At 45.8% G+C, this 27992-nt stretch overlaps 1 protein-coding gene and 1 long non-coding RNA gene across 6 annotated transcripts in view; one reads left to right on the top strand and one right to left on the bottom strand.

Annotated features, from left to right (window-relative positions):
• ALKBH8 (alkB homolog 8, tRNA methyltransferase) overlaps positions 1-27992 on the top strand; it is a gene marked incomplete at its 5' end in the record, with an annotated part of 247603 nt that overhangs the window by 200294 nt on the left and 19317 nt on the right. For all 5 annotated transcript variants that reach the window (XM_083609114.1, XM_083609111.1, XM_083609110.1 and 2 more), the window contains 2 exons: positions 886-990; positions 8640-8710. In XM_083609114.1, coding sequence (XP_083465240.1) covers positions 886-990; positions 8640-8710 — 176 coding nt within the window. The remainder of the gene's footprint in view (positions 1-885; positions 991-8639; positions 8711-27992) is intronic.
• LOC310760637 lies at positions 20463-22975 on the bottom strand. The gene is made up of 3 exons (XR_014547089.1): positions 22614-22975; positions 20857-22248; positions 20463-20744 (listed from the first exon to the last, which is right to left on the bottom strand). It is a non-coding gene; the product is annotated as an uncharacterized lncRNA (long non-coding RNA).

A 27992-nucleotide genomic window follows, 5' to 3' on the forward strand; every position in this document is an offset into this window, starting at 1 on the left:
AAATACTTTCCCCTCACATTCTATTAGGAGACGGAAATTTTGCTCACAGCAAGAAGTAGCTGTGCGAAGCCTGATCGTTTGCACATTAAGACAGTATACATTACAGTTCGCTTCATCCCTTTCCCTGCGCATCAGAATTAGCTCACTCCAAGCGAGAGGCATAGTAGGATAATCTCAAATTCATTAATTTGGCAAATAAATTCAAAGTTGCCTTCTCCAACGGGCACGCCAGTAAGCAAACTCGTGCTGTGATCCAGGGAACACCGCCCCCTCCCATCCCAACTCACGCTTATAAAGATGCCGAGACCATTTAGTTGCAATTAGCCTGTTTCTAATTGCTTTATGCTGCTAGCGCATTTAAGAAACATGAAAACAGTGAAAATCCCAAGCTGCTTTCTTCTACAATAGCATTGAGTGTAATGTTTTCAGCTATGGAGCAGAAATGTGCAAGGTGAATAGCCGTGGCTACATTTGTTTCATTATTACATTTATACCCTGCTTTTCCTCCATGGAACTCAAAGCCACAGACTTGTCATTCTCCCTCCTCCTTTTAACATCACAACAACCCTCTGAGGTAGAATTATGCTGACAAATCGTGACAGGCTTAAGGTCACTCAGCAAGCTTCATAGTTGTGCAGATTTAAACCTCTGTAGTCCATGTCCAACGTTCTAGCTACAACGCCATATTGGCAAAAAACAAAAACAAAACCCCGTATAAATGTAACTGGCATGTTTTCCTTTTTGTGGTGTATTCTGTATGAAGAATTTAAGGGTTGAAACTTTCCTAATTGTATGCTTTATTTGTTTTCTGATGTGGGAATGTTTTGCAGTGGATGAGGGAAGAGAGAGAAAACCTTCTGCTTTTATATTTTCTCACCACCTCAGGTCTCCCAGATATCTGTAACAAGCTTCTTGCGAAATGGTTGAAGATGGGGCACATTAAGGAGAAACCTGATCAACTGACTATAAATCAGTATGAACCTGGACAGGGTATGTACACGTGTTGCACAAACATCTTTAACCTGACACAAACACCCCTTAATCAAAATGCCTTGGTAAATGCAGAAGTATTATTGGACGTATGGGAGGTGTCAGGGAACTGTCATCTGAGACGAAGGAGGTGAAAGGGCTCATGGAGGGTGAGAGAGACCACTCAGCGGAGGAGGGGACCAGCAGGGGGAGAAGTGGAGTTCCAAGGGAAAGTGAGTCGGAGGGAGGGCTCAGAGACACTTCAAGCGAGAACAGTGGGGAGGTTTCAGGACCTCCCGTAGGGACACCCACTCCTCGGCGGAAACTGTCACGCCGAGAGTCCAGAAGACGCGTTTCCGTTAAGGAGCTTTTATGCTGGAAGAAGTTCCGTAAACGCCCACTGTCCGATTCAACGAGCGATTGATGGAGCCATGCTTAAGGAGCTCCATCACAGACAGAGGTTTGGGGACTTAGCCAAACTCTGAGGGATCAGGATTTTACGCACAAGCAGCTCACCATCCCATCACAGCAATCGGACAGTCCCTGAAAGCAGCTTGTGCAGAGAGGCATCATGAGCAACCCAGCCGGAGCCGGAGGAGCAGCAGGAGCTGGAGAAAGTCCAAGTCTGGAAGAAAGGTACAGAATGTTGGAACTCCAGCTAGCAATGCAAACGGCGAGGCTAGAAGAAAGGAGGGCGCAGGATGCAGAAAAGGCAAAAGGCGCTACACTAGCAAGAAAGATGCCAGGAATGGTGCAGAAGTTTGGGGGGGACCCCAGGAACTACCAAGCCTTTAGGACAGAGATGCAGTATGCTCTCGAACTGCAGTTTAACGACTTTCCCGATGAGGCATCGCGAGTGGCGTTTGTGATTGGCCATCTCGAAGGGGGGGCGAGAGACTGGGTGAGGCCCCTGATGGCAGGGAATAGTGACATGCTGAAGGACGCGAGGAAGTTTTTTCGCGCCATGGATTTGATGTTTTCCAGCGAGATTGAACAGGGACTGGTGCGCAGGCAATTGATGGCTTGCAAACAGGGGAGCCGACCGGTTCGTGAGTACTGGACTGAGTTTACAATGTTGATACATAAATTGGGGTGGGACTTATCGGCGGAACCCATTCAAATGCTCTTTGAAGAGGGGCTTTCTTCGGCGGTGAAAGACGAACTTTCCCGGGCGCCCAGGGCGGAGTCTATGGACCAGCTGACCAAATCAGCGCTGACCATTGGAGCGCGCCAGGAGGCAAGAGCCTTGGAGAAGCGGGAGGGGAAAGGAGAGCGTTGGAGGGATTTCCGCATTCCAGAGATTCCAGAACCAAGTTTCCCGCCCGGAGAGCCGATGGAAGTTGGAACAGCGCGCGCGCGCGCAGTTTCAAATCCCAGTGAAGGGAGGAAGAAGGAGGGAAAGAGCGCCAAGAAATGTTATCTCTGCCAGCAGCCAGGTCACTTTGCCAGAGTCTGCCCGCAAAGAAAGGAATGGCAAGGGATGGCCGGAGCTGTTGGGGGGAAGGAGGAGGAAGTCCAGGAGCCAGTAAAAGCCAACGCCTGTCTGCCACTGTCAGGGCACTGCAGACAGGCCAAGGAGCAGTAAAAGTGCCCACTCCGGAACCTCCAAGACCAGCCCTAGTAATAGAGGTGTTGCTAGAGCTGGCAAACGGATACCCACTAAAGACCAAAGCGCTGTTGGACTCAGGCAGCTCCTGTAATTTTATGAGCAAGGAGTTTGCAGCTGAACACCAGATACAGACACTCCCTTTAAGCAACCCCCTGCAGGTCACCACAATAGATGGGAGGGAGCTGTTGGGGGGAGAAGTTAGCCTACAGACCGTCCCAATGGTTATGAGGGTGGCAAGGCACACCGAAAGGATAGCGTTCAATGTAGCCACCCTGGGAGGGGCGCCAGTCATTTTGGGAATGAGCTGGCTAGCGTTGCATGACCCGCTAGTGGGCTGGCATCAGAGAGTGGTCTCCTTTGGGTCAGCACATTGCCTGGAACACTGCAAAGAGGGAAAGGTGCCAGAAGGGGCAAAAGCGTCCCTAGCAGGGACGGAAGTGGCGGACAAAGGGAAGGTGCCCAAACAATACGCTGACCTGAGCAAGGTCTTCAGCGAAAGGGAAGCAGATAAACTACCACCGCATAGAGACTTTGACTGCCAAATTAACCTGGTCCCTGGGGCCCAGCTCCCCGTGGGCAAGCTGTACGCCATGTCAGACAGGGAAATGCAGGAGTTGAGGGAATTTATTGACAAAAACCTGAAGAGAGGTTTCATCAGAGAGTCCAGAGCGGTGGGGGGCAGCCCAGTGTTTTTTGTGGACAAAAAAAACACGGATAAACCGAGATTGGTCGTGGACTACCGGCGGCTGAATGCCGTGTCAGAACCAGTGACTTTCCCCATGCCCAGGATTGATGACATTTTGACCAGGGTGAGGAAGGGAAAGATATTCACGAAACTGGACCTGAGAGGAGCGTACAACCTGATACGAATAAAGAAGGGGGATGAATGGAAGACAACGATGTTCACCCCCCTAGGGGCTTTCGAATATCTTGTTATGCCCTTTGGATTACAAGCAGGCTCCGCCTGTTTTCAATCGCTCATGAACCATGTACTGGGACCTTTGCTCTACAAGAATTGCGTGGCATTCCTCGATGACGTGCTGATATATTCAGAGAATGAGGAGCAGCATGTAAAGGATGTCAGGGAAGTGCTGAGCCAGCTGCAAGCAAACCAGTTGTGGGTGAAATTGGAGAAGTGTCAGTTCCACACCAAGGAGGTGGAATTCCTGGGGTACCGCCTATCAGACAAGGGATTAGCCATGGATCCAGGCAAGGTCCAGGCGGTGCTGGAATGGAAGACACCGAAAACGAAAAAAGATGTGCAAAGGTTCTTAGGGTTTGGGAACTTTTACCGTAAATTCATCAAGAACTTTGCCCACTTAACGGCTCCCATCACGGACTGTCTAAGCAGCAAGAAGAAATTCGTTTGGACGGCGGAGGCGGAGCACGCTTTTGAGGAATTGAAAAAGGCATTCGCTTCGGAAGAACAGCTCCTGCATGTGGATTTACAAAAACCCATGAGAGTGGAAACTGATGCCTCAGACCGGGCGGTGGGGGCGGTGCTGCTTCAGCCAGGGAACAATGAGTCGGAATGGAGACCGTGTGCCTTCTTTTCGCGTAAGCTGAACAAATCCGAGAGGAACTACACGGTATATGACCGAGAACTACTCGCCATTCACGAAGCGTTCCGGAGATGGAGACACTTACTAATTGGCGCACAGCATAAGGTGCAAGTGTGTACGGACCACAAGAATTTGGAGTATTGGAGAACGGCACGAGTGCTCAACCAACGCCAAGTGAGATGGGCCCAGGAGTTCTCCAAATTCCATTTTGAAATCTGCTATGTGCCAGGTCCAGAAAACATCAGAGCGGACGCTCTCTCTCACAAACCTGAATATTTGGAGGGGGAGGGAGCGCCAGAAGAGAGACATATTATCCCAGAGGACCACTGGGTGTGTGGTGCGGCCTGGGTGGGGCAAAGAGAACTGGTAGAGGGAACGGTAAATGATGAGTACGCCCAGGATAAGCTCAGAGGTTTAAGGAGAGAGGGAGAAGACCCCGGAGGTTTTGAAGAAAGAAACGGGGCATTGTATTACAAAGGGGCGCTATATATACCCGAAGGGGAATTGAGGGGGAGAGTACTCAAACAGCTGCATGACAATCCCACAGCGGGGCATTTTGGGCAACACAAGACCATGTGGTTGGTGACCAGGGAGTTTTGGTGGCCCAAGGTGAGGGAGGATGTACGGGAGTATGTGAGAAGGTGTGACCAATGCCAGAGAGCCAAAGGAGAAAGGCGGGCACCAGCGGGGTTATTAGAACCGTTACCCACACCAGAACGACCGTGGGAGGCGGTGTCGATAGATTTTATGACTGATCTGCCCAAATCCCAGGGGAAAACCGCCATACTAGTCGTAGTAGACCAGTTAACTAAGATGGGTCACTTTGTAGCTTGCTCACATGCAGTCACGGCGGAAGAGACAGCGAAATTGTTTGTAGAACATATTTTTAGGCTGCATGGCGCCCCCTTGAGGCTAGTTTCCGACAGAGGGAAACAGTTCACGTCCAGATTCTGGAGGAAGCTTATGAGCTTGTTGCACGTAGAGGTCAACTTTTCGACTGCCAGGCACCCTGAGACCAATGGGCAGGCGGAGAGGGCAAACGGTATCCTTCAACAATACCTGAGGTGTTATGTCAATGACAGAGAAAACGATTGGGTCGAAAAGTTGGCACTAGCGGAATTTGCTTACAATAATGCAGAGAATGTGTCCACCGGGATGAGCCCCTTTTTGGCTAATTATGGGTGCCACCCCAGGGCGTTTCCAGGGGAAGGAGGAGAGAGATGGAGTGTTCCGGCCGCTGAACTTTTTGTAGAGGAAATGGAAGCGATCCATCGTCAACTCCAACACAACTTAGAAAGGGCCAAAGAAGAATATAAGAGGCAGGCAGACAAGAGCAGAAGGGAAGGTGAAACAATTAGGGTGGGGAGTCGGGTCTGGCTATCTACCCAAGGATTGCCGTTCAAGGGGGGTTGCAAGAAATTGAGACCCAAAAGATTGGGACCATTTGAGGTCATCCAACAGGTCAACCCAGTGGCTTTCAGACTCCGGTTACCGAACCACATGAAACTGCATCCAGTATTCCACAGGTCATTACTGTCACCATACAGGGGGGAAGGTGAAGGGGTATCCACACGGGGGCCAGCCATAGAAGAAAGGGAAAGCCGCAACTATGTGGCGGAAATCATCGACTCCAGGTGGAAGGGTAATCAGGTGGAGTATTTGGTCGAGTGGGAAGGGGAACCGGAGTCGGAAAATACCTGGGTGAAGGCAGAGGAGGTCCATGACGAGGTCTTGATCGAAACGTTCCACCAAAGGTTCCCCAGGAAACCTCAGCCAGTAGCGAGGTTCCGGAGGGAGTACTTTGGCACCACCGACGATGAGGAGGAACTGGAGGGATTCAGGGAATCGGAGTTGGAAGGAGGTACAGACTCCGAGGAGGAGGAGTACTTGGAAACCGGAAACAGCAAAAGGTGGAGGGAAGTGTTCGAAACTTCGGAAGATGAGGGAGGTTCCTTCAGGGGTTTTGCTCCCTCGCCTCCCGCAGAGGAGGGGAGGGGAGGGGGTGAAGGGGGCCCTGGAGGGGAGGTGGATGTCAGGGAACTGTCATCTGAGACGAAGGAGGTGAAAGGGCTCATGGAGGGTGAGAGAGACCACTCAGCGGAGGAGGGGACCAGCAGGGGGAGAAGTGGAGTTCCAAGGGAAAGTGAGTCGGAGGGAGGGCTCAGAGACACTTCAAGCGAGAACAGTGGGGAGGTTTCAGGACCTCCCGTAGGGACACCCACTCCTCAGCGGAAACTGTCACGCCGAGAGTCCAGAAGACGCGTTTCCGTTAAGGAGCTTTTATGCTGGAAGAAGTTCCGTAAACGCCCACTGTCCGATTCAACGAGCGATTGATGGAGCCATGCTTAAGGAGCTCCATCACAGACAGAGGTTTGGGGACTTAGCCAAACTCTGAGGGATCAGGATTTTACGCACAAGCAGCTCACCATCCCATCACAGGAGGTGTCAGTTCCTTGGGTATATGGGGCAAGCCCTCCAAGGTCTCCAGTTGATACCCAGTTGAAACTGAAGACAGCAGTCTTACATCTTGTCAGGAACATTGAAAGCTGTCTTAATATTATCAAGTCCGTTGGTTCATTTGGCTGGGCATCGTTGACATTGATTGGTATCAGCTTTTCAGAGTTTTAGGTAGGAGTTTTTTCCCAGCCCTTCTTAAAGATGGGGGAAGAAATTGATCTTTGTGTGTGTTTTGTTTAGGCAAACCTATCTAGACATGTTACTGTTGGTGCAAATAAAAACATATACAGTGGTACCTCGGGTTACAGATGCTTCAGGTTACAGACTCTGCTAACCCAGAAATAGTACCTTGGGTTAAGAACTTCGCTTCAGGATGAGAACAGAAATCGTACTCTGGCAGTGTGGCGGCAGCGGGAGGCCCCATTGGCTAAAGTGGTACCTCAAGTTAAGAACAGTTTCAGGTTAAGAACGGACCTTCAGAATGAATTATGTTCTTAACCCGAGGTACCACTGTAAAGGCAAATTCCTGGATGTTAACATCCAAGTTTAGAGCAAGTACTCTTTGTTGAGAGAACCCTGGCAGAGATTTAAAGTCACAATCTATGCAGCAAAGTAAAGCGTGGAAATGTAGGCTGTTTGACCTTTAAAATATGCTCTTCCAACTGAGTGCTAAATTTCCCCTGTTTCCCCAGCATAGGAAAAGACCACACATTTGGTTAGTTAAAAATTGGTGTACTTACAAACTCTGCTAAGGTCAGGTTTATGTGCTTTCCTGTACATCTGCCAGAAAAGTTGCTCAGGTAGTAAAATTTAGCTGAGTTACAAAGTGGTAAAAGTTCCTAGATTATTGGTATAGGAACTTAAAAATGGCTGGTGAGAGCCATGCGGTTGAGCTGGAGCAACCAGTTTAAAGCTCTTCACACACTGAACTTCTCAGGTAGACTGGGTACAACAATGGACTTGATTGCCTATTTCCTTCCAAGGTGAGAGGAAGTGACATAGCTAAGCCTAGCAGGACAGCTTACTCTCTGACGTTAACCCCTTCATGTATTAATTGAACTTGAGCATGTTGGTTATTTAAAGCTGGTTATCTTAGTTACATGTGAGTGACTTTTTTAGCTACTGTAGATTGTAATAATCTTTCAACCCCCCCCTTTTTATCAATAGTTTTAATGTATTATTATATATTTTTGTAAACCTCTTAGAGGTTCTCTTATAATCAAGCGGTATATGAATTTTGAGAGATATATGTAAGGCATTGAACCTGGGACCTTTTGTATGCAAAACGTGTACTTTACTGCTGAGCAAGACCCCTCTCTCCTAAAACATCTAGTGATGCAAAACACATGACATGATACCATCTTGCAGTGACTTGCCCTACTCCCTACAAACTTAAGCTTATAGTGGAGGAACCCATGGCTACAAGGCATCATATACTACATTTTGCATCCCTTAGATGGAGAAATAGTAAGAGGAGTGACAGTGGTGCTGTGTTTAGTGCCAAATCTGCATTTGCCATAAATTCTAGTCCTAGCCTAAGGCATCCATAGCACTTGTAACAAGATTTCTTTTTTCTTTGGCTTTTGTTGTTGTTAAATTTGATTTATTACCTGTCATAAACTGGGCTGGACGGCTAGGAGTTATAGTCCAAAACTTCTGAAGGACACTAGGTGGATTGAGACTTCTGTAGAGAATGAGGGAAGTTTCTTGGCCTACCAGTGTGGTGTAGTGGTTAAGAGCGGTAGTCTCGTAATCTGGGGAACCGGGTTCACGTCTCCGCTCCTCCACATGCAGGTGCTGGGTGACCTTGGGCTAGTCACACTTCTCTGAAGTCTCTCAGCCCCACTCACCTCACAGAGTGTTTGTTGTGGGGGAGAAAGGGAAAGGAAAATGTTAGCCACTTTGAGACTCCTTCGGGTAGTGATAAAGCGGGATATCAAATCTAAACTCTTCTTCTTCTACAAGAGTAAGACTGATGGTGAGGAAAAGTTGAAAAATGGATTCTCACATGTACTGAACCACGGCTTTGTTTTATGTTGCAGGAATCCCTCCTCACATAGATACGCATTCTGCTTTTGAGGATGAAATCATAGCTCTAAGTTTAGGAGCTGAGGTAATTTGTATATCTTTTTCTGGGTTTTTTGAGTAGAGGCAAGTTGGGTTCCTCCCAGCCATTAGGGAGAATGAGGGGTCTGCCTCAGGCAGCAGATGCTGAAGGATGGGGAGATGAAAAAAGTGTGTGTTTACTGTAGTTTTGCACCACATCTGAACTGAGCCCAGTATGCAGTCTCCTTTGACAATACTGCCAACCTTCCTTGTAGTGCACTCATGCCTTAACTTGCTTGGGGTGAGGAACTAAGCTCTGTGCCCTATCCAAGTTTTCAGTGTTGCTTTCTGGACAACAAAAGTATTTCTATGTTCTGAGCGCTTGTAATTTCATGTTATGGGGGGGGGGAACCCTCCTGGTCTTAAAAATAAGTTGCCTAGAGGACTGAGACAGACTTGGCCATCTCTTTTCTTCACCCTGAAGCTATTTAGCTACACCTATTGAATTTTTAAAATATATGAGATGAGGATTTCTTAGAAGTAGCTGTGCCGCCAGTGGAATTCTAGCAGGGAGCTTTGCCTGAAAATCCTTTGTGAATAAAAAATAATAATATTTAATTCCTCTGTTTCATAGGTTATTTTTGAGATGTACTGGCCTTGAAGTACTTTTGTCTGTCTTGGTCCATCCTGATCCAGGAACTAATAGATGCTTCTTATCTTCCATTGTCAGTTATGAAAGCTGACATTGGTGTACAGAAGCCTTTTCTTAAGAAGAGACAACAAAAGCAGAGGTGGGGGTTGAGCAGGAAGGACATCTGTGCGTTTCCGAGATTGTGTTGTTCATATGCTGCAGCTAAGCTCTTTAAAGCAGAGTGCTCTAAATGAAGTGGGTCTGTCGGCTGATTGCGTTTTGCTGAAACCTTTAACAGGGGGTTCAAAACATGGGAAGCAGCGACTCTTCGTTCATCTAGCCCTTTTATTATCTAAACTGATCCTGTCTGCACTCTACAATACATTTAAAGCAGTATCATCCCGTTTTAAACAGTCACGGATTCTATCAAGAGAATCCTGGGATGTGTAGTTTGTTAAGGGTGCTGAGAGTTGTTGGGAGGCTCCTAATAATAATAATAATAATAATAATAATAATAATAATAATAATTTATTTGTACCCTGCCCATCTGGCTGGGTTTCCCCAACAAAGATTAAAAATACATTAAAATGTCACACATTAAAAACTTCCCTAAACAGGGCTGCCTTCAGATGTCTTCTAAATGTCAGGTAGTTGTTTATCTCTTTGACATCTGATGGGAGGGTGTTCCACAGGGTGGGCGCCACTACTGAGAAGGCCCTCTGCCTGGTTCCCTGTAGCTTTGCTTCTCGCAGTGAGGGAACCTAGAGCCTTCAGTGAGCTAGAATTTCCAGAATTCTCTGGGAAGAGGGATTGATTGTTAAAACACACTCAGAATTGTAGCTCCTAACAACTTTCAAGACCCTCAATAAACTGAAGTTCCCAGGGTTCTTTGGCGGGTAGCCATGACTCCTTAAAGGGTTATGATGCAGCTTTAGAGGTATATTGCAGATGAGGCCTATGTTCTCAGGCAGAGGCCTTTGCCATCACCTGACCCTTTCTTAACTGAAGATGCCAGGGATTAAGCCTGATGCACATGCACAGTTTGAGACTGGTTGGGAAACATCCGGGAGAGGATGAGCATTAGAGAGGGTGGAAGGCAGGGGACTTCAGTCCCGGCAACTGCTCTATAGGGGCAAGGCCTGCTGGGAAGTGTTGCTGAGTTGCATGCTGTTTCCTTGAATACAGAGTCAACTTGACTGCCAACAGAGCCCTGTGTCTTTCGTGCTGACCTGTGTCTGACTCCAAGCCCTGACAGGAGTGTTTCCTGCCTGAAACCCCAGACAGTGGCTTCTAGTCAGTGTAGACAATGTCAGTGGTCAGACTTTCTATGTTCCTATAACCACATGCAGACTTATTTAACAGCAGTTTTGATCACTTAAGAAAGGCAAAAGTTGGGAGTTGGGCTCTGTAAACAGGGCTTGATGGGGGCGGTCTGCTTCTTCTGCCCAGTTCACATAGCAAGAATTTGGGGAAGTGGCAGAGACACATGCCAGCTGCTAAACTGAGGACGGCAGGACAGGTCTTCGTTTCACTGCTGAGATACCCTTGTAAGTTCCACCCAAACGTAGCCATGTGTCCGGGAGTAAAGTAAAAACAGAATTCATAGGTTTTGGGGTTTTTTTAAGAGAGAGCCGGCATCCACATTCTTTGCCTGGAAAAGTAACTGTGAGAGATGAATCTCATCAACAAAGTGCCCTAAAGCTCCTGCTCCGTCCAGGTCTTTGATGCCATTTTGTAACAGAATATTAATTCCCTGCTTTGGTGAAGGCAGCTGCAACAGCCCAGTCATTGCCTGATGGATCAGTTCCTGCTGTGGCAGCCTTTGCCTCTGGCAACATCCATGTTCCTGGCGATTCTGTAATAAGTTTTGTACATTGGTGCATTCATTGTAAAACATCCGGCATAGAGTGCTGTGTGATTGTAAAGGTCTTTACAGATTAAAAAGCTGTGTAACTGGTGATTAGAAGCAGCCGGAGTAGCAAATTAAGTAGTGAGCTGGTATGCGTGTTTACATCTTGGTCTCCTAGGTGCCAGAGGTGGAGTGGGTGCTGGCTTGGCATCAGATTTGCTCCAGCCGCCTTCCCTGAAGAAGGAGGTCCCTGTGCGATGGGACAGGGGCCAGAGGAGAATCTGAGGCAGAGGGGCATACTTGGAAGGGAGGTAATGAGAGGCAGTCCTGAGAGTTTGCCTGAGCCTTCTTTGGAGGGTAAAATCCCACCCCCCTAAACTGCTGTGGTCCTCCCTGGGATCAGACATTTCTAAAGGTTTGTAATCTGTAACGTCTACCAAGCTGGTTCCTCCAGGTCTAACTTCCCGAGCTCCTCCTCCTCCGAGTCTGACCACTCACATGACATTTCAGTGGGAACTCATGACAATCGCCTTCATTTGGGGTTCCCTTACTTGTTTCCATAATAGGATTCATCATATTCATGAAATTTGTCCTGTGTATAACAAAATTACATCAAGTTTGCTGATACCACTCTCTTGTACATGGGTGGTTCCAGGGAGTGGGTGGCGCTGTGGTCTAAACTACTGAGCCTTTTGGACTTGCTGATCAGAAGGTTGGCAGTTCGAATCTGTGCGATGGGGTGAGCTCCTGTTGCTCGGTCCCAGCTCCTGCCAACCTAGCAGTTTGAAAGCATACCAATTTGAAAGCAGATCAATAGCTACTGCCGCGGTGGAAAGGTAAACAGCGTTTCCATGCGCTCTGGTTTCTGTCAAGGTGTCCCATTGCGCCAGAAGTGGTTTCGTCAGGACCTGGAAAGCTGTCTGCAGACAAAAGCCAGCTCCCTTGGCCTGAAAGCAAGATGAGTGTTGCACCCCATAGTCACCTTTGACTGGACTTAACCATCCAGGGGTCCTTTACCTTTTTATTTTTATTTTTACATGGGTGGTTCTGTTTTGGCTGCATAAACAACAACCCTAAATAGTTGAAGAAGAGGAAATGAGATAATAGTAATTATTATTAATCGGAACGTCACCGAACAATTGGATATATCCTTTGATTCATATTGTGATGTGCACATCCCTACCTGAAATTTTGTGTGACTGTAAGTCAACTGTAAGCAGATACTCTGTAGGAAACCATCTTAGCCCATCCTTTAAAATGTGTTTGCTCTGCTTGCAAAAAAATAATCCCAGGCCTTCTTCATTTTGCAAGTAATTTATTACCCTTTTTAAAATCCTTCTGTTGCATCTTGCATTGAATTTGCATTCATAATTAAGAAAATCACGTAATAAAAACTGGGGAATGGATCATACTTCCCGAAAGGTAAAAAAACCACACCATGTACATAATGTCTAAAATTTCACTTGATTTTTCTGCAGTTCAGGTTTTTAACCAGACCTCCAACCATGAAGGCAAATGAGCACATTGAAAGTTTATTGCGGTTTATCGCATTACTGTGAAGTGGAGAAGTGCAATTATTCTGTCGCAGACAGAAAACACTGTGGCTAAACACTTTTCGAGAACTCTGTAGAAAGGTAGGGTATTATAGCTAGGGTTGTGTAGGTGGTGATTATGATACAACCAGAAAACATAATAAAAAGGGAGAATGCAGCATTAAGAAAAATCTGCTTTAAACCAGTGGTTTTAAACTTCCTTTCTCAAGGAAGGCCTTTGCACATTGATTTATCTGCTGAGGAATCTGTCTACCTGTGGGTGTTTGTGTAGGAACTTCCCTCTGGCTTGTTCTAGGGGTGTAGAGTTCAGGGGGCTACTTACACATCACACACACACACAAACACACACAAAATGCACCGGCAAAAATAGGTCAAAAGATATGGCAAAGATTAGCATATAATTTGCATATGCAACTTTATGTGTATAGAATAGAAACTTTAAATGGAAATTCAGTACATCTCATCATAGTGGGAAAGACTGTGACCAGGTAACCTGTGGTCCTGATGCTTGATGGGAAATTCCAAGACCTCTGCTTTCCTTTGTTATGGTTCTTTATCCCTGTACTGGACTTGGACCAGGCAACCCTTCAGATAAGAGAACTGTCCTCTGTAAAGTAGGATACATGACCACTCTGGGCACAGTCTATTTAAATGGGGTGCTGGCCAGGCCTGTTCAGGTTGATCACTGCTCTGTGATCAACCAGACTATGCTGGCTCTAGGATTTTGGGAACCCTCAGCCAAGATACACTCGGTCTATCCCCTTTCCTGAGACAGGTGCGGCATGCAATCTGATATTTCTCTCAGGCTGCCTTCGCCGTTCTTGGTGCTCCATGAAAAGGAACAATGGTGGAACTATTTGGTCAGGGGGGCATTTTTCAGTCTTGGGTAATGACTAAAATATTGGGATTTCTGGTCACAGAATACAGGTATCTTTAAGTTCCAAATTCAGATTCCTGCCTAGAAATACTCAAATGATTGTAGCTATTCCTACATGGAGCTAACACAATAAGTTGGTTGTGATAAATACAATTGTAACCCTCATTTTCTTTCTGCACATCGGAGACTTGGGGTTCCCCTGCTCCCAGGACGCTATAGTAATTTCTTACTAGGATAGCTCAGTTGATAGAGCATGAGACTCTTAATTTCAGGGTTGTGAGTTTGAGCCCCACATTGGGCATTGCTAGGGGTTAGGCTAGATGGCCCTTGTAGTCCCTTCCAACTCTACATTTCTATGATTCTACTGTCAAATTGTTCTGTCTTAAAGGTAAAGGGACCCCTCACCATTAGGTCCAGTCGTGGCCGACTCTGGGGTTGTGGCGCTCATCTCGCTTTATTGGCCAAGGGAGCCGGCATACAGCTTCTGGGTCATGTGGCCAGCATGACTAAGCCGCTTCTGGCGAACCAGAGCAGTGCACAGAAACACCGTTTACCTTCCCGCCGGAGCGGTACCTATTGATCTACTTGCACTTTGACGTGCTTTCGGACTGCTAGGTTGGCAGGAGCAGGGACCGAGCAACGGGAGCTCACCCTGTCGCAGGGATTCAAACCGCTGACCTTCTGATCGGCAAGCCCTAGGCTCTGTGGTTTAACCCACAGCGCCACCTTGTTCTGTCTTACTGTCGGTTAAATAAGCAGTAGCCTCCTGATTTATGTGTTCCTGATAAAGCAAATGCTTGTGTTGCAGCTCACTAGCAATTGCGTACGTGCTGCTTCCCCCAAGGAAATAACCTATTTGCTTGGAAAATGCAAAGAGGCAGACCTGCAAAATGGCCTTTTCTTAAGCTGCCTGGTTAGGTGTGACTGTTGTATTCATGGCTTCCGGATGGTGTCTCTAGAGATGCACAAACTGCCTGCATGCCTGCTTTGTTGTGGGAGCATTGCTTCAACTCAGGCTCAGCTTCTGTCAAGCTCTAAACAGATTTCAGTGACGTGAGCCTACGGAAAAAGTCGGGGTCCCATTTTGCAAACTGCCAAAGTAGATGTGACAGATGAAACTACGTTTTGTAGAGCTAAGCATCCTTAGGGACGAGGCTCTAATTTTTTGTTTGTAAAAAGGTGTTTTTGAGAGGAATTGAACCCTGATCCCTCCTTGCCTTTCATTCTCCACTCTGCACCATCGCAGGTACTCCCGCCCCCCAAACCCTTCTTGCAACCAAGCAAAACCCCCTTCCCAGACAGAGCCCCCCTAGATAAGTATCTGCCTTGTATGCACAGCCACTAGATCACTTAGGAGCATGGGAAGCTGTCTCACAGCAGGCCAAACCGTTTGTCTGCCTAGCCTAGTTTTGTCTGTTCTTGCAAGAAGTGCCTCTCCAGGGTCCAAGGCAGAGAAAGGTCTTTTTCATCCTCTGTTCCCTGCTTGAGACAAAAGCTTCCAACTTTGTGATTTTGTACAAAAGCTTCCAACTTTGTGATTTTGTAATTCTGTACCAGTCTATCCCAGGGGGCTTCTCGAGGCTCCTTACAGGGCTTTTCAGCAACTAGTTTCCACTGATGCAAAAGGCTCAGCGAGTGGCGAATGTGGCCTCACAATGAGAGCACACTTCAGCCCAGCATGTGGGTCCCTGTATTCTCTCTCCCCTTTTTAAAAATAAAAATTAGACAGGCTGTTCTGTTAAGACACTTGCCCTAGTTTATTTCTTTTGTCTCTGGCTTCTTTATATTCCCACATTTCTCTCAAAGACTCATCCTGCTGTTGGTTCTTCCATATATATATATATATTTATATGTATATGTATATGTGTGTGTGTGTGTGTGTGTGTATATATATATATATATATATATATATATATATATATATACTGTATATATTTATATATGTATGTATATGTATGTATGTATTGCAAGGCTTCTGGAAAGGTATGGTTTCAGCTTTCATTCTGATTCTTCAAAAGGAACCCCACACTGTAAAATTCCTCAGCTCGTCAGCCTCACACACAAATACATACCTGCCTCCATCTTCCTATGGCGATGCCTGTTTCTAAGCGACCTTCTCTCTTAAAGCCAAAGCTAAAACTACAGGCAGCCAGTGAGAAGGGTGGCACAGACTAGTATCTGTGTAATGAAAGAGTTGGGTATCTTCACCCAAAGAGACAAAAATATAATGTGTCTATTTATATATTTCATAAAATGTTGATTGTAAAACCCCCCCTCAAAGAACCATCGTTTTTAAAGCAGTTACTTTTGAAGGGCCCTGCTTTGATGGATACCTGCATGTTCAGTGAGACACAGATACTTGTTCTTTGTAGGAAGCATACAAAGAACCAACTCATTGGGGCTGAGGTCTCTTTGTCCTCCCATAAAATAATTGAGGGGGCCACCCCCGCCCCCCGTTAATGGACATTGTCTTTCAAATGGTGTGAGGGTGCCGCATCATGTGACCAATTATGCAGGGTGGGGCTTATCTGTCCCCCCCCAAAAAATATTTAATTCAAGTTGGCACTCTGGTAGAAGGATTCTCATTGGGTGTTTTGTACTATTATTAAAAAAAATAATCCCAAAAAATGCAGAGTGAGTTAAGCTCTTTTTTTTTTAATGCAAAGTTGCAGAAGTACATTTCTGTTGACTTTGCCACATCATTTTTCATTTTTTGCCGCAGGGTAATCACAGCCACAGCAAAATCCAGAAAATGCTACTTCTGCTTAAATTGTGTCTCCATGGGGGAATCACTGTCCATCTTTCAAACGCCTTCAATTGTCCATTTACTGCAAGACGAGAATGATTGGGAGCAGTATGCTTCTGAATTCCAGCTGCTGGAAACCTCAGGAGGAGAGAGTGTTGCTGCAAATTTAAAGTCTTGCTTGCATGATCCTCCCCATAGGCATCTAGTTGGTTACTGTGATAACAGGATGCCGGACTAAATGGGCCACTGGGCTGATCCAGCAGGGCCCTTATGTTCTTACTGTCTGTTATCAGGCTCAGCCCTTCTGTACTTTCGCTAATCAATACAAGTACTTGTCAGATTGTAGTGAAATCCTATACACTTCCACCAGAAGTCAACCCCATTGAAGTCAGTGAATCAGATGGATGTCTCCTTCCCAAGGTACATATCCAGAGCAACTATTTCCAGATTAACTGGCCAGCGTTTTCTAGACTTCCTGTCTTGTTTTTGTCGTGTATCTCCTTTTTTAAATCTCATCATTACTACAGGATAACGGATCATGCTGTGGAATTGCTTTAACACAGCAGTGGCTAATCTGTTGCCCTTCTGATGTTGTGGGACTCCCAACTCCCAACATCCCAAACTGCCCTGGCCAATAATCAGGGATGCTGGGAGTTGTCATGGACTGGCTGGATACAGAGAGGAGTGGCGGGAAGCATCCAACTGGGGAACCCCCAGGGGAAGGAGGCCCAGACTGGAATGACAGTGAATGGTCTGATGAAGAAAAGGGAGCAGACTGGGAGGAAGGAGGTGTTGGAAGCTGAAGAGGTGACAGGGTTTAGTGAGCAGGGAGAGTCTGTGGCAGAGAGAAGTCCAGAAGCAGAGGCAGAAGAGGAAAAGGGAACAGGAGACAGAGATGAGTCAGGCTGCTGAAGAATCCAGGGAGTCTCCCCCTCCTCCTGCGACCAGCCCTTTCCCCCTGGTATCCCAGAACACGCAGAGAAATTACGAGGGTGGAGCAGGGCAAAGACAAAGAGGCGAGAGGCGAGATGAAGGAGCCTCAGATTGCCTGGGAAGGAACTGGGAGAGGAGGCAGGGTCCCTCAGTCCTTGCAACTGCCTCATTGGGGCAAGACCTACTGAGAAGAGTTGTTGTGATCACTAGGCCTGCGCTGTTTTGTTTCTTTGAATAAAGAGCTAAGTTCACTGACACCAGGTGTTTTACCACAGACCTATGCCTGACACCTGGAGGGCCAAAGGTTAGCCACCGCTGTTCTGACAGAGAGCTTTTTGTAATATTAGGCGGTGAGATAACAATCTTCTTATTAAATACCGCCCACTATGTGTAACGTACATATGCTGCAAGGATCTTGGAGCAAGCTCCATCTTCCGGAGAAGGCCGGGAGTGAGGAGGAAAGGGAAATCCCACAGATATTGAGGAGAGTGCTCTTGTGCTCAGGTCCTGCTTTCAAGTATCCCACAGGAACCTGGTTGGCCATTGTGAGACTAGGATGCTGGACGGAATGGGCCATTGGCCTTATCCAGCAGGCTCTTTTTATGTTCTTATTTATGTTGAGATATTTTTCCTCACACACATTAATACTCTGCCTCCCCTTCCCCCTGTTTTGCCATTGCCTCTGTTGGTGCAGGTTTACAAGAAGACTCCAGGCTCTTTTTGACCAAGGCCTCTACTGAGGTAGGAGAATGCAGGTCTCAGTTGCTAGGCAACCACTGTTGTTTCTAGAGAATAGGAGGGTGGCAGAAGTTGCCTAGCAACCGCCATGCAGTTTTTCTCCCTTTCATCCTAGGCTTGTGTCTGACCGTACTATCTTAGTGCTCCATTTTGTGCCTTCAGGGCTGGGACTGAGGGGCAGTTTCCTAGGTTACCTAGCCTCTAATTGATACTTGAACATTTGGGCTGTTGGCATGCTTCTGCCCGTCTGTCCGTCTGTCCGTCCCCATCTGCCTCTCCTTTATTATATTTGACATTTTAAACCTGTGTTATCCTCATTCCTATTCTTACTGTTCCCTTCTTAATATGAATTATAAAGGGGTTCAGTACCTGTTATCCTTAATTACACAGGTCAGCATTTATATCTCTTTCTCCCTACCTTAAACCCTCAAGGAGTTGCAAGCACACTAGGACTTAACCCCCCACCCCACTCAATAATAGTTTTAATTTCTGCAAGAGCTCTACCAGTGGTGGCTACTTAAAACAACAACAAACAAACTTTCAGAGCTATTTTTGGAAGATCAGAGCATGAAATGAACCTAGCTGCAACTGATGCCTGTCAGAAATTAGCAGCAGCTGAGCTGAACTGTGGAGCATTAGAAAGTAGCTGTTGCATTTCAGCAGTATTCAGCTCAGGGATTGACTAAAAAGGGCTAATTTCATCGAGCCTGTGACGTCATTCCCCCTTTGTTACAAGAGTCTATTTTAAGGCTGTGGCAGATTTTGTCGGAAAAGTTTTCTGCATGCAGATGGAGGCTGTGGAAGGATAAAACCAGAAGGAGGCACAATTGGTCTTTTGAGCAGCGAAGCAAACTTAAATTGGCAATCACTAGTTTGGCGGTATTGTCCCTCCGGGATGTAAAATGGACTTGGATAATATCTTCAACACAAAAGCCGTAGCCCCGGGGATTTATACTTCCATTACTATGCCAGGATAAAATGTCCTATATACAGCAGTGTCCTTTTGAGCCCTGAGGGGAGGTTTTAGAACAATACGTCGAATCTTTGTATAACTAGCAAAACCACATTTATGAATCTGTATACCAGCGCTATAGTTTGTCAGATGGAAATTCCAGCCAAAGTAAATTCTCGTTACTTTTGCTTTTGATGCGGTGTAATATCTGTTTATATCTGCCAGAGAAAGGAAAGGAATGTTGAGCCCACAGGGTGACATGGGCACTATCTCACAACGTCTACGGCATCTCGCCTGTGGGATGTGCAAGTTATTCTTCGGCATGGGCAGTGCTGAGTGTGAATGCTGTTTTGCCAAGCACTAACTACAAGTGTGTACATGTGTACCCACAGAGAGGTGGGGGAGCAAGGTGCACAATTCAAAGCACTGATTTGAATCTTTAAAAGCCCTTAACAAGCTTGGGTTGGACATACCTCCAGAGACCTCTTAGTAACACTGCGGCTGCTATAAAGCAACTGGGGACATCATTTGGATCGTACCACCTGTTGCAACAAACGTGAAGAGCAGCGATAACACAACTGTGAACTTCTTTTCCTTAGAGGTCTGTTAACAATCAAAGAACAAATTCTTTCTGTAGGATGTTCTTCTTTATAGTGGCAGCTCCAGGATTTTCGAGTGCGGGGCTTGTTAGGAAGTCATTCTGCAAAGAAACAGAAAAAGGTGTTTGTAGCTTTAAAGAAGTTTTCTTTAATAGTGAGGAGTGACAATCTAGGCTGATTGGTTACAGCTGGGGATGAAAATAAAAGAGGAAGTTGCAGGTTGCACTTGCTTGCAGGAGGAAAGAGTATCCACACGCTGTGGTGGAAAGATGTATGTAAATATTTTGTATATAGTCGCTTGTGAACCAGCCAAGAAATAAAGTAACTGTTGACTGAGTATTTTGCACAAGTCTTATAGTCTCTTGTCATCTGCCACCAGGAAGAAACTCTGCTACAAGCTGTTTAAAGCAGTTTTCTAGAGGAGCCACCACACCAGCAGCAAGCGCAATAGAAGTGTGTGGGCGGCAACCTCCAATAGGGCTTGGGCAAGGTGCAGTCTGTCAGGAGTTCAGCCTACACTTGAGTAGGACCCTGGCAGAGACACATGCCCAACTGGCATGTTCTCTTCCTCCTGGTCAATCGTTTGGGAGCTTCAAAAGCTTTCTTCAGCCCAAACATCACAGCGACCGATGCCAACTGACACCGGCACACTTAGGGATCCGCAGAGTCTTCACAGCTTTGCATGACAGACCTCAGCAACTCAGCATTTTGGCTAATCTACTTTATTAACATATAAATACACACGGAGCACTGCAACATGGCTCCCTCTCTCTCTAGCATCAGACAGCAAAGAGAAAAAAGAATAAAGGGCAATAGTTCTACTTCCCAGAACACAGTAACACAAACATCCTGTCTCTGTCACTTCCCACTCTGTGGAGTCAAAACATATACCATCATGTGAAAGACAACAATCCCATGACTGCCATCATGGCGCAGGAAGTCTTTGCTGTCTTTGCAATCTGTTCACTCAACCAGTCCGCCAGGCAAATGGAGGGTGTTGCTGTATCTCCTTTCTCTTGTCATTGCTTGCATCTTTAAAGAGGCCTGGTGAGCAGGTCATAAGAGCAAGGGCCAGAGAGAGGCCCTTTCTCATGAATGAGCCTAGCCATATGCTCAGTAGTGCCTACCATTGATGCCAGCTTTGCTTCAAGGGCCAGGATTGAGCAGGTGTGGTATAGCTTATTAACTTGAGGAGTTGTGTGCGTTGTTTTGACTGCTGCTACCTGTCCCCATGACCCGGAAGCTGTACGCCGGCTCCCTCGGCCAATAAAGCGAGATGAGCGCCGCAACCCCAGAGTCGGCCACGACTGGACCTAATGGTCAGGGGTTTTTTACCTGTCCCCAACCTGCTGAGGAGGGATACGAAAGGTTTCATCTACCTATTTCAAGTAAATTATATCTCTTTTATTTTGCATATAAAATGGAATGAATGTCTTTGAGAATGCGGTATTTCATATGTTCCTGTGAATCCCCATTTTTCTTCATTAGGAGTTAAGCACAACTGTAAGAGCGTTGCAATCTCAGAGAGTAGTTTCCCAAATGGGTTTTTACAAATCCATTTCAAAAGCAGGTGATGCTGCATTGAAATTAAATCCACATGTTTCCTATACGATAACGTTGACCAAAGTGATGGCTTTCATTATGTATGTGGATCTTCTTGCTAAAGAGTAGTTTTTCTTTAAACATATACTCTTCTCTTGCATTTCAGGCCTGGAGAATCCTCCATAATACTTTCAAACAGGAATTTCAGGGACCCCTGTCAGTCTAGGTCCCCCCCCAAGCCATGGAAATTCCTGCTTGGAAGCATCTTTCCCCTCATGCTACACCCAAATTCCAGCCATAAGGAAAGAAGGAAGGAAAAGAGGGAACATAGCAATTGTGACTTTGTGTGGTTGTTTGGGGGCCCTTCAGTAATAGATATAAGAAAGTGTTTGCTCTTAGATGGAAGGAAGCCCTCACTGGGACTTAACTCCTGAGCGTATGTACTGAGCTGAAAGGGACATAAAAGTAGGGGGGAAATTAAGAAATTGGTCCCAAATGTATGTTGGGATTAAAGTGAATCCCAGGTCTGAAAAGGTTGAAGTCTGTGATTCTGCATTGACTAGCAATAGCTCTCTGGGCTTTGAACCTGAGCTGCAGCCCCTGTGAGCCTCAGAAGGGACATGTACCTGGGATGGTGCTGCAGGTATGGCAAGGAGTGGTACCCAAAGGAGGAGGGGGATTAGGTGTGCATATGGTAGATTTGGAGTAGACAGATGCTTTCCCCAGAGCTATGTGCCAGGCACAGTGCAAAACAGAAAACTTACAATGGACACCAACAGTAAAGTAAAACCCCATCGCAAGTAAAACATTGTATCCAGATGGCTGTGTTTTGTTACAAAGAAATCAGTTAAATAAAAGATTTATCTCTCAATCTTTCTCTCTTTTGGGATGCTGACAACGTCACCAATTATCTTTCCTGGCTATGTGAAGGCAGACGAGCTCCTGAAAAATATAGTAAACTTTTGTGGACTTATTTCATGCCAGTGTGTGTACCTAAAATGATTAGATGGGCATAACAGCTGTATCTGTCTGGGTCCGTACCATGCCTGTACCCCACAGTTACTGAGCTACCAGTAAATTAAGGGTTCAGAAGGGAGGAGAATGGTTGGTGACTGCCATACGGGTTTAGGAGAAGCGCTGGATTGGGAGTTGGGTTTTGTTATTAAGGAGTAAGTAAATACCCACCTGGGATGCGGGTGGTGCTGTGGGTTAAACCACAGAGCCTAGGGCTTCCTGATCAGAAGGTTGGCGGTTCGAATCCCCGCAACGGGGTGAGCTCCCGTTGCTTGGTCCCAGCTCCTGCCAACCTAGCAGTTCGAAAGCACGTCAAAGTGCAAGTAGATAAATAGTTACCGCTCCGGCGGGAAGGAAAACAGCATTTCCGTGCGCTGCTCTGGTTCACCAGAAGCGGCTTAGTCATGCTGGCAACATGATCCGGATGCTGTATGCCAGCTCCCTCAGCCAATAAAGCGAGATGAGCACCGCAACCCCAGAGTCTGTCACGACTGGACCTAATGGTCAGGGGTCCCTTTACCTTTTTAAATACCCACCTACTTCCCTCCACAGAGGTTGAATATGGAAAGCCAAGAGGCTGGCAGGGGGAATGGAATGGGGCAGCTGGAATCCTGAACAGGGCACACTCCATACTGCAACATTTTGTTGCAGGCCTCACTTGTAAACAAAATTGACAGCTGTGGCCAAGTGGAGCATAAGTATACCCACTGCTGGGACAAAGAGAAGCAGAAGGACATAATTGTCATGCTCCGCTCGTAAGCACACTGTTCTGACATTCAGAAGAGAATAGTGGACTAGACAGACCTTGCTCTGGATCCGGCAAGGCAGCCCTTATGTTCTGATGCATCCAGAGGGTCTGATCACGTCAGAGGTGGCGGCACTTGCCTGCATCAGTGCTAATTTTTTTTTTTAAAAAATAATTTTTATTAACTGGCCAATCACATCAAATTAAATCACATCACATAAATTCCAAATTACAAAGCCAAATTTTTAAATTTTGTTGGGGGAACCCATACTTCAAGATCCAAAGGGGGATTCAGATCATCTTCTTATTACTGCGTTAATGTCCAAATCAGTCCCAATCAGTCCAAACAAAATTCATAATTCTATCCAGTCTTATCTTGGTGTTTCCACATCATATCTTGTTCATATAATTTCTATTTTTCCTTTACGATCTCTTCTGTTAGTCTCCTTAAGCCGATAAGCAAAATAATAATCCTGTGTGGATTTCCCGTTCCTCCACTAAGTCCAGATGGTTTCCATATATCTCCTTCGTAGATAACATCACTCTTTCCATCATAAATTTGGCATTTGTCGCTCTTAAGTCCCACCGAGAAGTTGATCCACGATATGTAAACAACTCTATTTCTCTCTTTCTCCTCCCAGACCCAAGAGCTCCAACAATGCCTCCCAAAATGGCGACGGCATTTTTAACTGCGTCATTCCAAAACTCTTAGCTTTCCAGCTTCATCTTGAAACATTGCTTTGGTTCGAAAGTTTATCTCCACACAGCCTTAAATCCACAGCTTAAGTCCTTAGTTTCTGACTCATTAGGGGAGGGGATTCTTGTTAAATCACATAAGAAAAAGGAAGGCAGGTTTTTCCCCCCCTCCCCCCTCAGTCATACCGTATCTTGACGTATCTTCTCATATTTTATTCTTGTCTTGTTATCAGAGATCTCTTCTGTCAGCAGTCTTTACTCCCCTTTTTCCTTGAAGCATGTGCAATTTATCTCGTCCAAATTGTTTCTTTTGAAGATGCTTGCAACTAGCGGCGCGAATCAGGGACGGCGTCCAGGAGTGCCGAAATCCCACAGGAGGGCTTTGTGCCTAGTGCCCCCACCCCCACAAATTCGGGGGTGGTATAGGGCACAGCAGGCAAGGGCCGTCCCCCCCACAATCCTGGGGGGGTTAAGGAGGCTAATTACCCCCATCATAGCCTCCAAATTACCTCGTGTGGGTCGGAGAGATGTTATTGTCAGCCGTCTTCCGATGCGCCACCTAGTGGCCCCTCCATCAGTGCTAAATTTATGGGTTCTGGGCATATTCCAATGTAGCGAAATCCTCTCAAAGAGGCAAACAATACAGAGACTAAACAGCATTAAATGCTTCTTGTTCGTAAAAGGAAGGCGGCTGAGGAAGCAGTGGGAGCCTTTTGTAAGAAGCTGAGCGTAGGCGGTTGGTGAAATTTAATAAACCAGGCTATGCTAGGAGCCTGGCTTGAATCCTTGGCTTTGTAATCGCATGAGGTGCCCAAGGCCTGCATTACTTTTCCTGGGGGGGATTAAGTTCTCGCTACACCAGTCAGCGTGTGTGAGATCAAGAGGCAATGAAAACTGTTAAACTCTCGGCCTCAGGAGCCAAAAGTTCCCGGCAGCAAACTTTCAGCAGCAAATACTTTGTGGCTTAGGGCAGGCAGACTCTAATTCCAAATAAGCAAATCGATAGGAAGGAGAAGTAGAGGTAGCTTGTGGCCTGGCGTTATCGGACAAGCGATAAGATGGCAAGTCGTGTATTGAAGACATGCGAGGTCAAGGCATTTGTACGCCATCAGGTGGGATTTGCCTCCATTCCAAATTGGCTGGCCACCAGCTCCTCATCATTGGTCTAGAACAGGCTTCCTCAACCTCGGCCCTCCAGATGTTTTGAGACTACAATTCCCATCATCCCTGACCACTGGTTCTGCTAGTTAGGGATCATGGGAGTTGTAGGTCAAAAACATCTGGAGGGCCGAGGTTGAGGAAGCCTGATCTAGATCTAGCAACCCTAGATGCAGCTTGGAGACTTCATTGTGCTTTGAAAGGGCTTTGGGAGGCAATATACTTTCAAATTAGCATTATTATCAAATGATAGTTGAGAGCACTTTTTGCCAATGTTGGTTTGTCCAGGGGGGGGGGGCATCTCTTTCATATGCACCCTGGAAGCAAGAGTAGCCGGGCTGTTGCCACCGGGGTACAAATGGTTGTATTGGAAGGATCCAGCCTCACATTCAGTAAGGACTGGGGAGCAATTGTGAAGCAAAGGATTGTTTCCAATGCTGTAGTCCAGGCATGTCCAACAGGTAGATCATGATTTACCAGTAGATCGCGGGGGGTGTCCCAGGTAGATCATGGCCTGAAGTTTAGTGATCACCTTTGGGCAAACCTTCCCCTTTAAAAAGCTCCAGAACTTTGGTCAATCCCCCGCCAAAAAGCTTAACAACTCCTAGCAATGACAATGGGTAGATCACAGCTGGTCTTTTTATACTATGAGTAGATCACAGTCTCTTGGGAATTGGATGTGCCTGCTGTAGTCCTACTAAGATTTAGACTTCAACAGACACGACAAACATAGGTTCATTAATATTTTTTCTTTTTTTGTAAATAGCTTTTTTATATTTGAAGAAATACGGTATCAAAACATTTTGATTTATGAATACTGAATATAGCCTTTTTGGAAAAAAAGATTGGTAAAAGTAGATTAATGGATAGAGAACATCTTTGCACAGTAGGATATGTAGAGCCTTATAAATGAGTTGGAGATAATGGTGTGCAGAAGAGAAAAAGAGGATGGAGAGGGGACTGCTGGGTATATCTTACTGAATCAATCAAAATCTGTTAAATGTTGGATGTGGGTTTAAGTTGTGCGAATCGTCGTTAACATATTTAATAAAATCACACACAAAGCATGTCTGTCTTGCTTTGTTCTCTAGCCAATCTCAATTTGTAAGTAAGTTCCCTCCCTCCAATTAAGGCAATCTCCCACACTTTATTATACCAGGATACAAGGTTGGCATCTACTAAGTCCTTCCCATGTCTAGCCATAATAGCTAAGGCAGCAGTTAACAAATGTGACCCCAATTCTTTGCAATGGGATGGTGCTTTTCTGTTTTCAAATATATTCAGTAGTGCCACAGGGGGCAGGGGAGGGGAATCACTATGACCTATAATCTTAATTATTTCCTGGAAAATTGAGGTACAGAATTTTGGTGTTTGGCACAATACCACCACATGTGGACATATGTGCCTTCTCCTGGCACCCATGCCAGCATCTCGCTGAGGAAGAGGGAGGCATATATGCCAATCCACGAGGGGTTAAATTCCATCAGTGAATTGATTTTAGTGTTAACTCTCTGTTCCTCTCTGAGATGGATTTATATTTTTTTGCCACAATCTGAGCAAAGTATAAACAAGAATGATGCAATCCAAGCCCTTCCCACACCATCTTGGTCCCCTTCAGTTTGTTGTACTCAGCAACCAAAACAAATTTATATAAAGATGAAATTAAACCCCTTGATACGGCGTTCTGATTTTTAATTGGAGTTTTTTTAAAAAAGGTTAAATGACGAGTGGCACTTTCTGAGAAAGATTTATTGTATGTTTATGTTCCGAAGTTGTTGTCAAGAGTAGCCACAGGAGAGGCTGGTTACCTAATTTATATTTTAGCTGTTCTTGAGAGATTGGGGTTCCATTAGCGTAAAGATCACACAGAAATTTAATGCCTTTGTCCCTCTGTCTCCTGATACCATAGCCCATGCCATTTATTGAACTTTGGATGAGATGCCAAGAGGGGGGATAGTGAAGGAGACAAGTAAACTCTTTTCTGTCTAGCACTTAAAAGTCATACATAAGCATCTGTTTTGAAAATTAGGGCAAGGTCTAAATTTGTTTTTAAAGAACCAAAGAGCATGTAGTGGTAGTTGCATCTGTCATGTTGGACTCAAGTTTGGGCCATAGTTTATCCTCATCTTCCACAAGTTTTACTAATTTCAATGAGCCTGCTTCGAGTAGGACTTAGCTGGATACAACCCACACACTTTCCCTCTCCTGGTATCTGAAGAAGAAAGACATCAGCACATCAGCCGATTTAGATCCCGTTTCTTCTTTCTCGCTCTAATCTGCACTGGCTACTGACCCATCTCTTGCTTCGCTCCCATCTGATGGGTGGATGATACACTGGTTTCGATTTGAAAGTTCATTCATACTTGCTGCAGTTCTTACTGCAGAGAAAGGTAACCAGGCAACGGTGTCCCATGTCCTGGTTACCTCCGTATTGCATTATTGCAATGCACTGCACATGAGACTTCCCTCAAGGAGGACTTGGAAGCTCTAACAAGTGCAGAATGCAGCAGCATGCACTAAGTGTGCTCTCACACTTGCTCATTCACACTTAGTCGTGGTTTGGCTTAGTGTAGTGTACAAATCATGCCAGTATAAGACAGCTTCCTGTGTTCAAGAAGTGTGTAAGAGCAGAGACATCTATCTATATCTATATCATCTACCTACCTACCTATCTCCCTATCTCCCTATCGTCTATCTATTTATTTATCTATCTATCTATCATTGTTGTTGTTTAGTCGTTTAGTTGTGTCCGACTCTTCGTTACCCCATGGACCAGAGCACGCCAGGCACTTCTGTCTTCCACTGCCTCCCGCAGTTTGGTCAAACTCATGCTGGTAGCTTCGAGAACACTGTCCAACCATCTCATCCCCTTCTCCTTGTGCCCTCCATCTTTCCCAACATCAGGGTCTTTTCCAGGGAGTCTTCTCATGAGGCGGCCAAAGTATTGGAGCCTCAGCTTCAATCTTCTATCTTCAGCTTCTATCCATCATAGGAGATGTAATAGATAAGCAGGTTCCATTTCAATAGAAGTTTAAAAGAGGTGAGCTGCTGTTCAACCCCCGTGGTAGGAGTTTGCAAGCTGTTGCGTCCCTCAGATCTGCCGAATGAAGAGTTAAGTGTAATCTGGAAGTTGTCCTACAGCTGCAGAATTTGATCCAAATAAAGGTATCACTTTGCAAGGCTTTTGTTCCTCTTTCTTTCTTTCTTTTTAAAAAAATCACATTGTATCCCTTATTCCCCATGCCAATGTTATAGCTATCATTATCAAACAATGACTCACTTTCTATATAGCCTCTTTAACAATGATTTCACCCTC

The sequence above is a fragment of the Podarcis filfolensis genome, assembly GCF_964270895.1.
Source record: "Podarcis filfolensis genome assembly, chromosome: 4".
NCBI lineage: Eukaryota > Metazoa > Chordata > Lepidosauria > Squamata > Lacertidae > Podarcis > Podarcis filfolensis.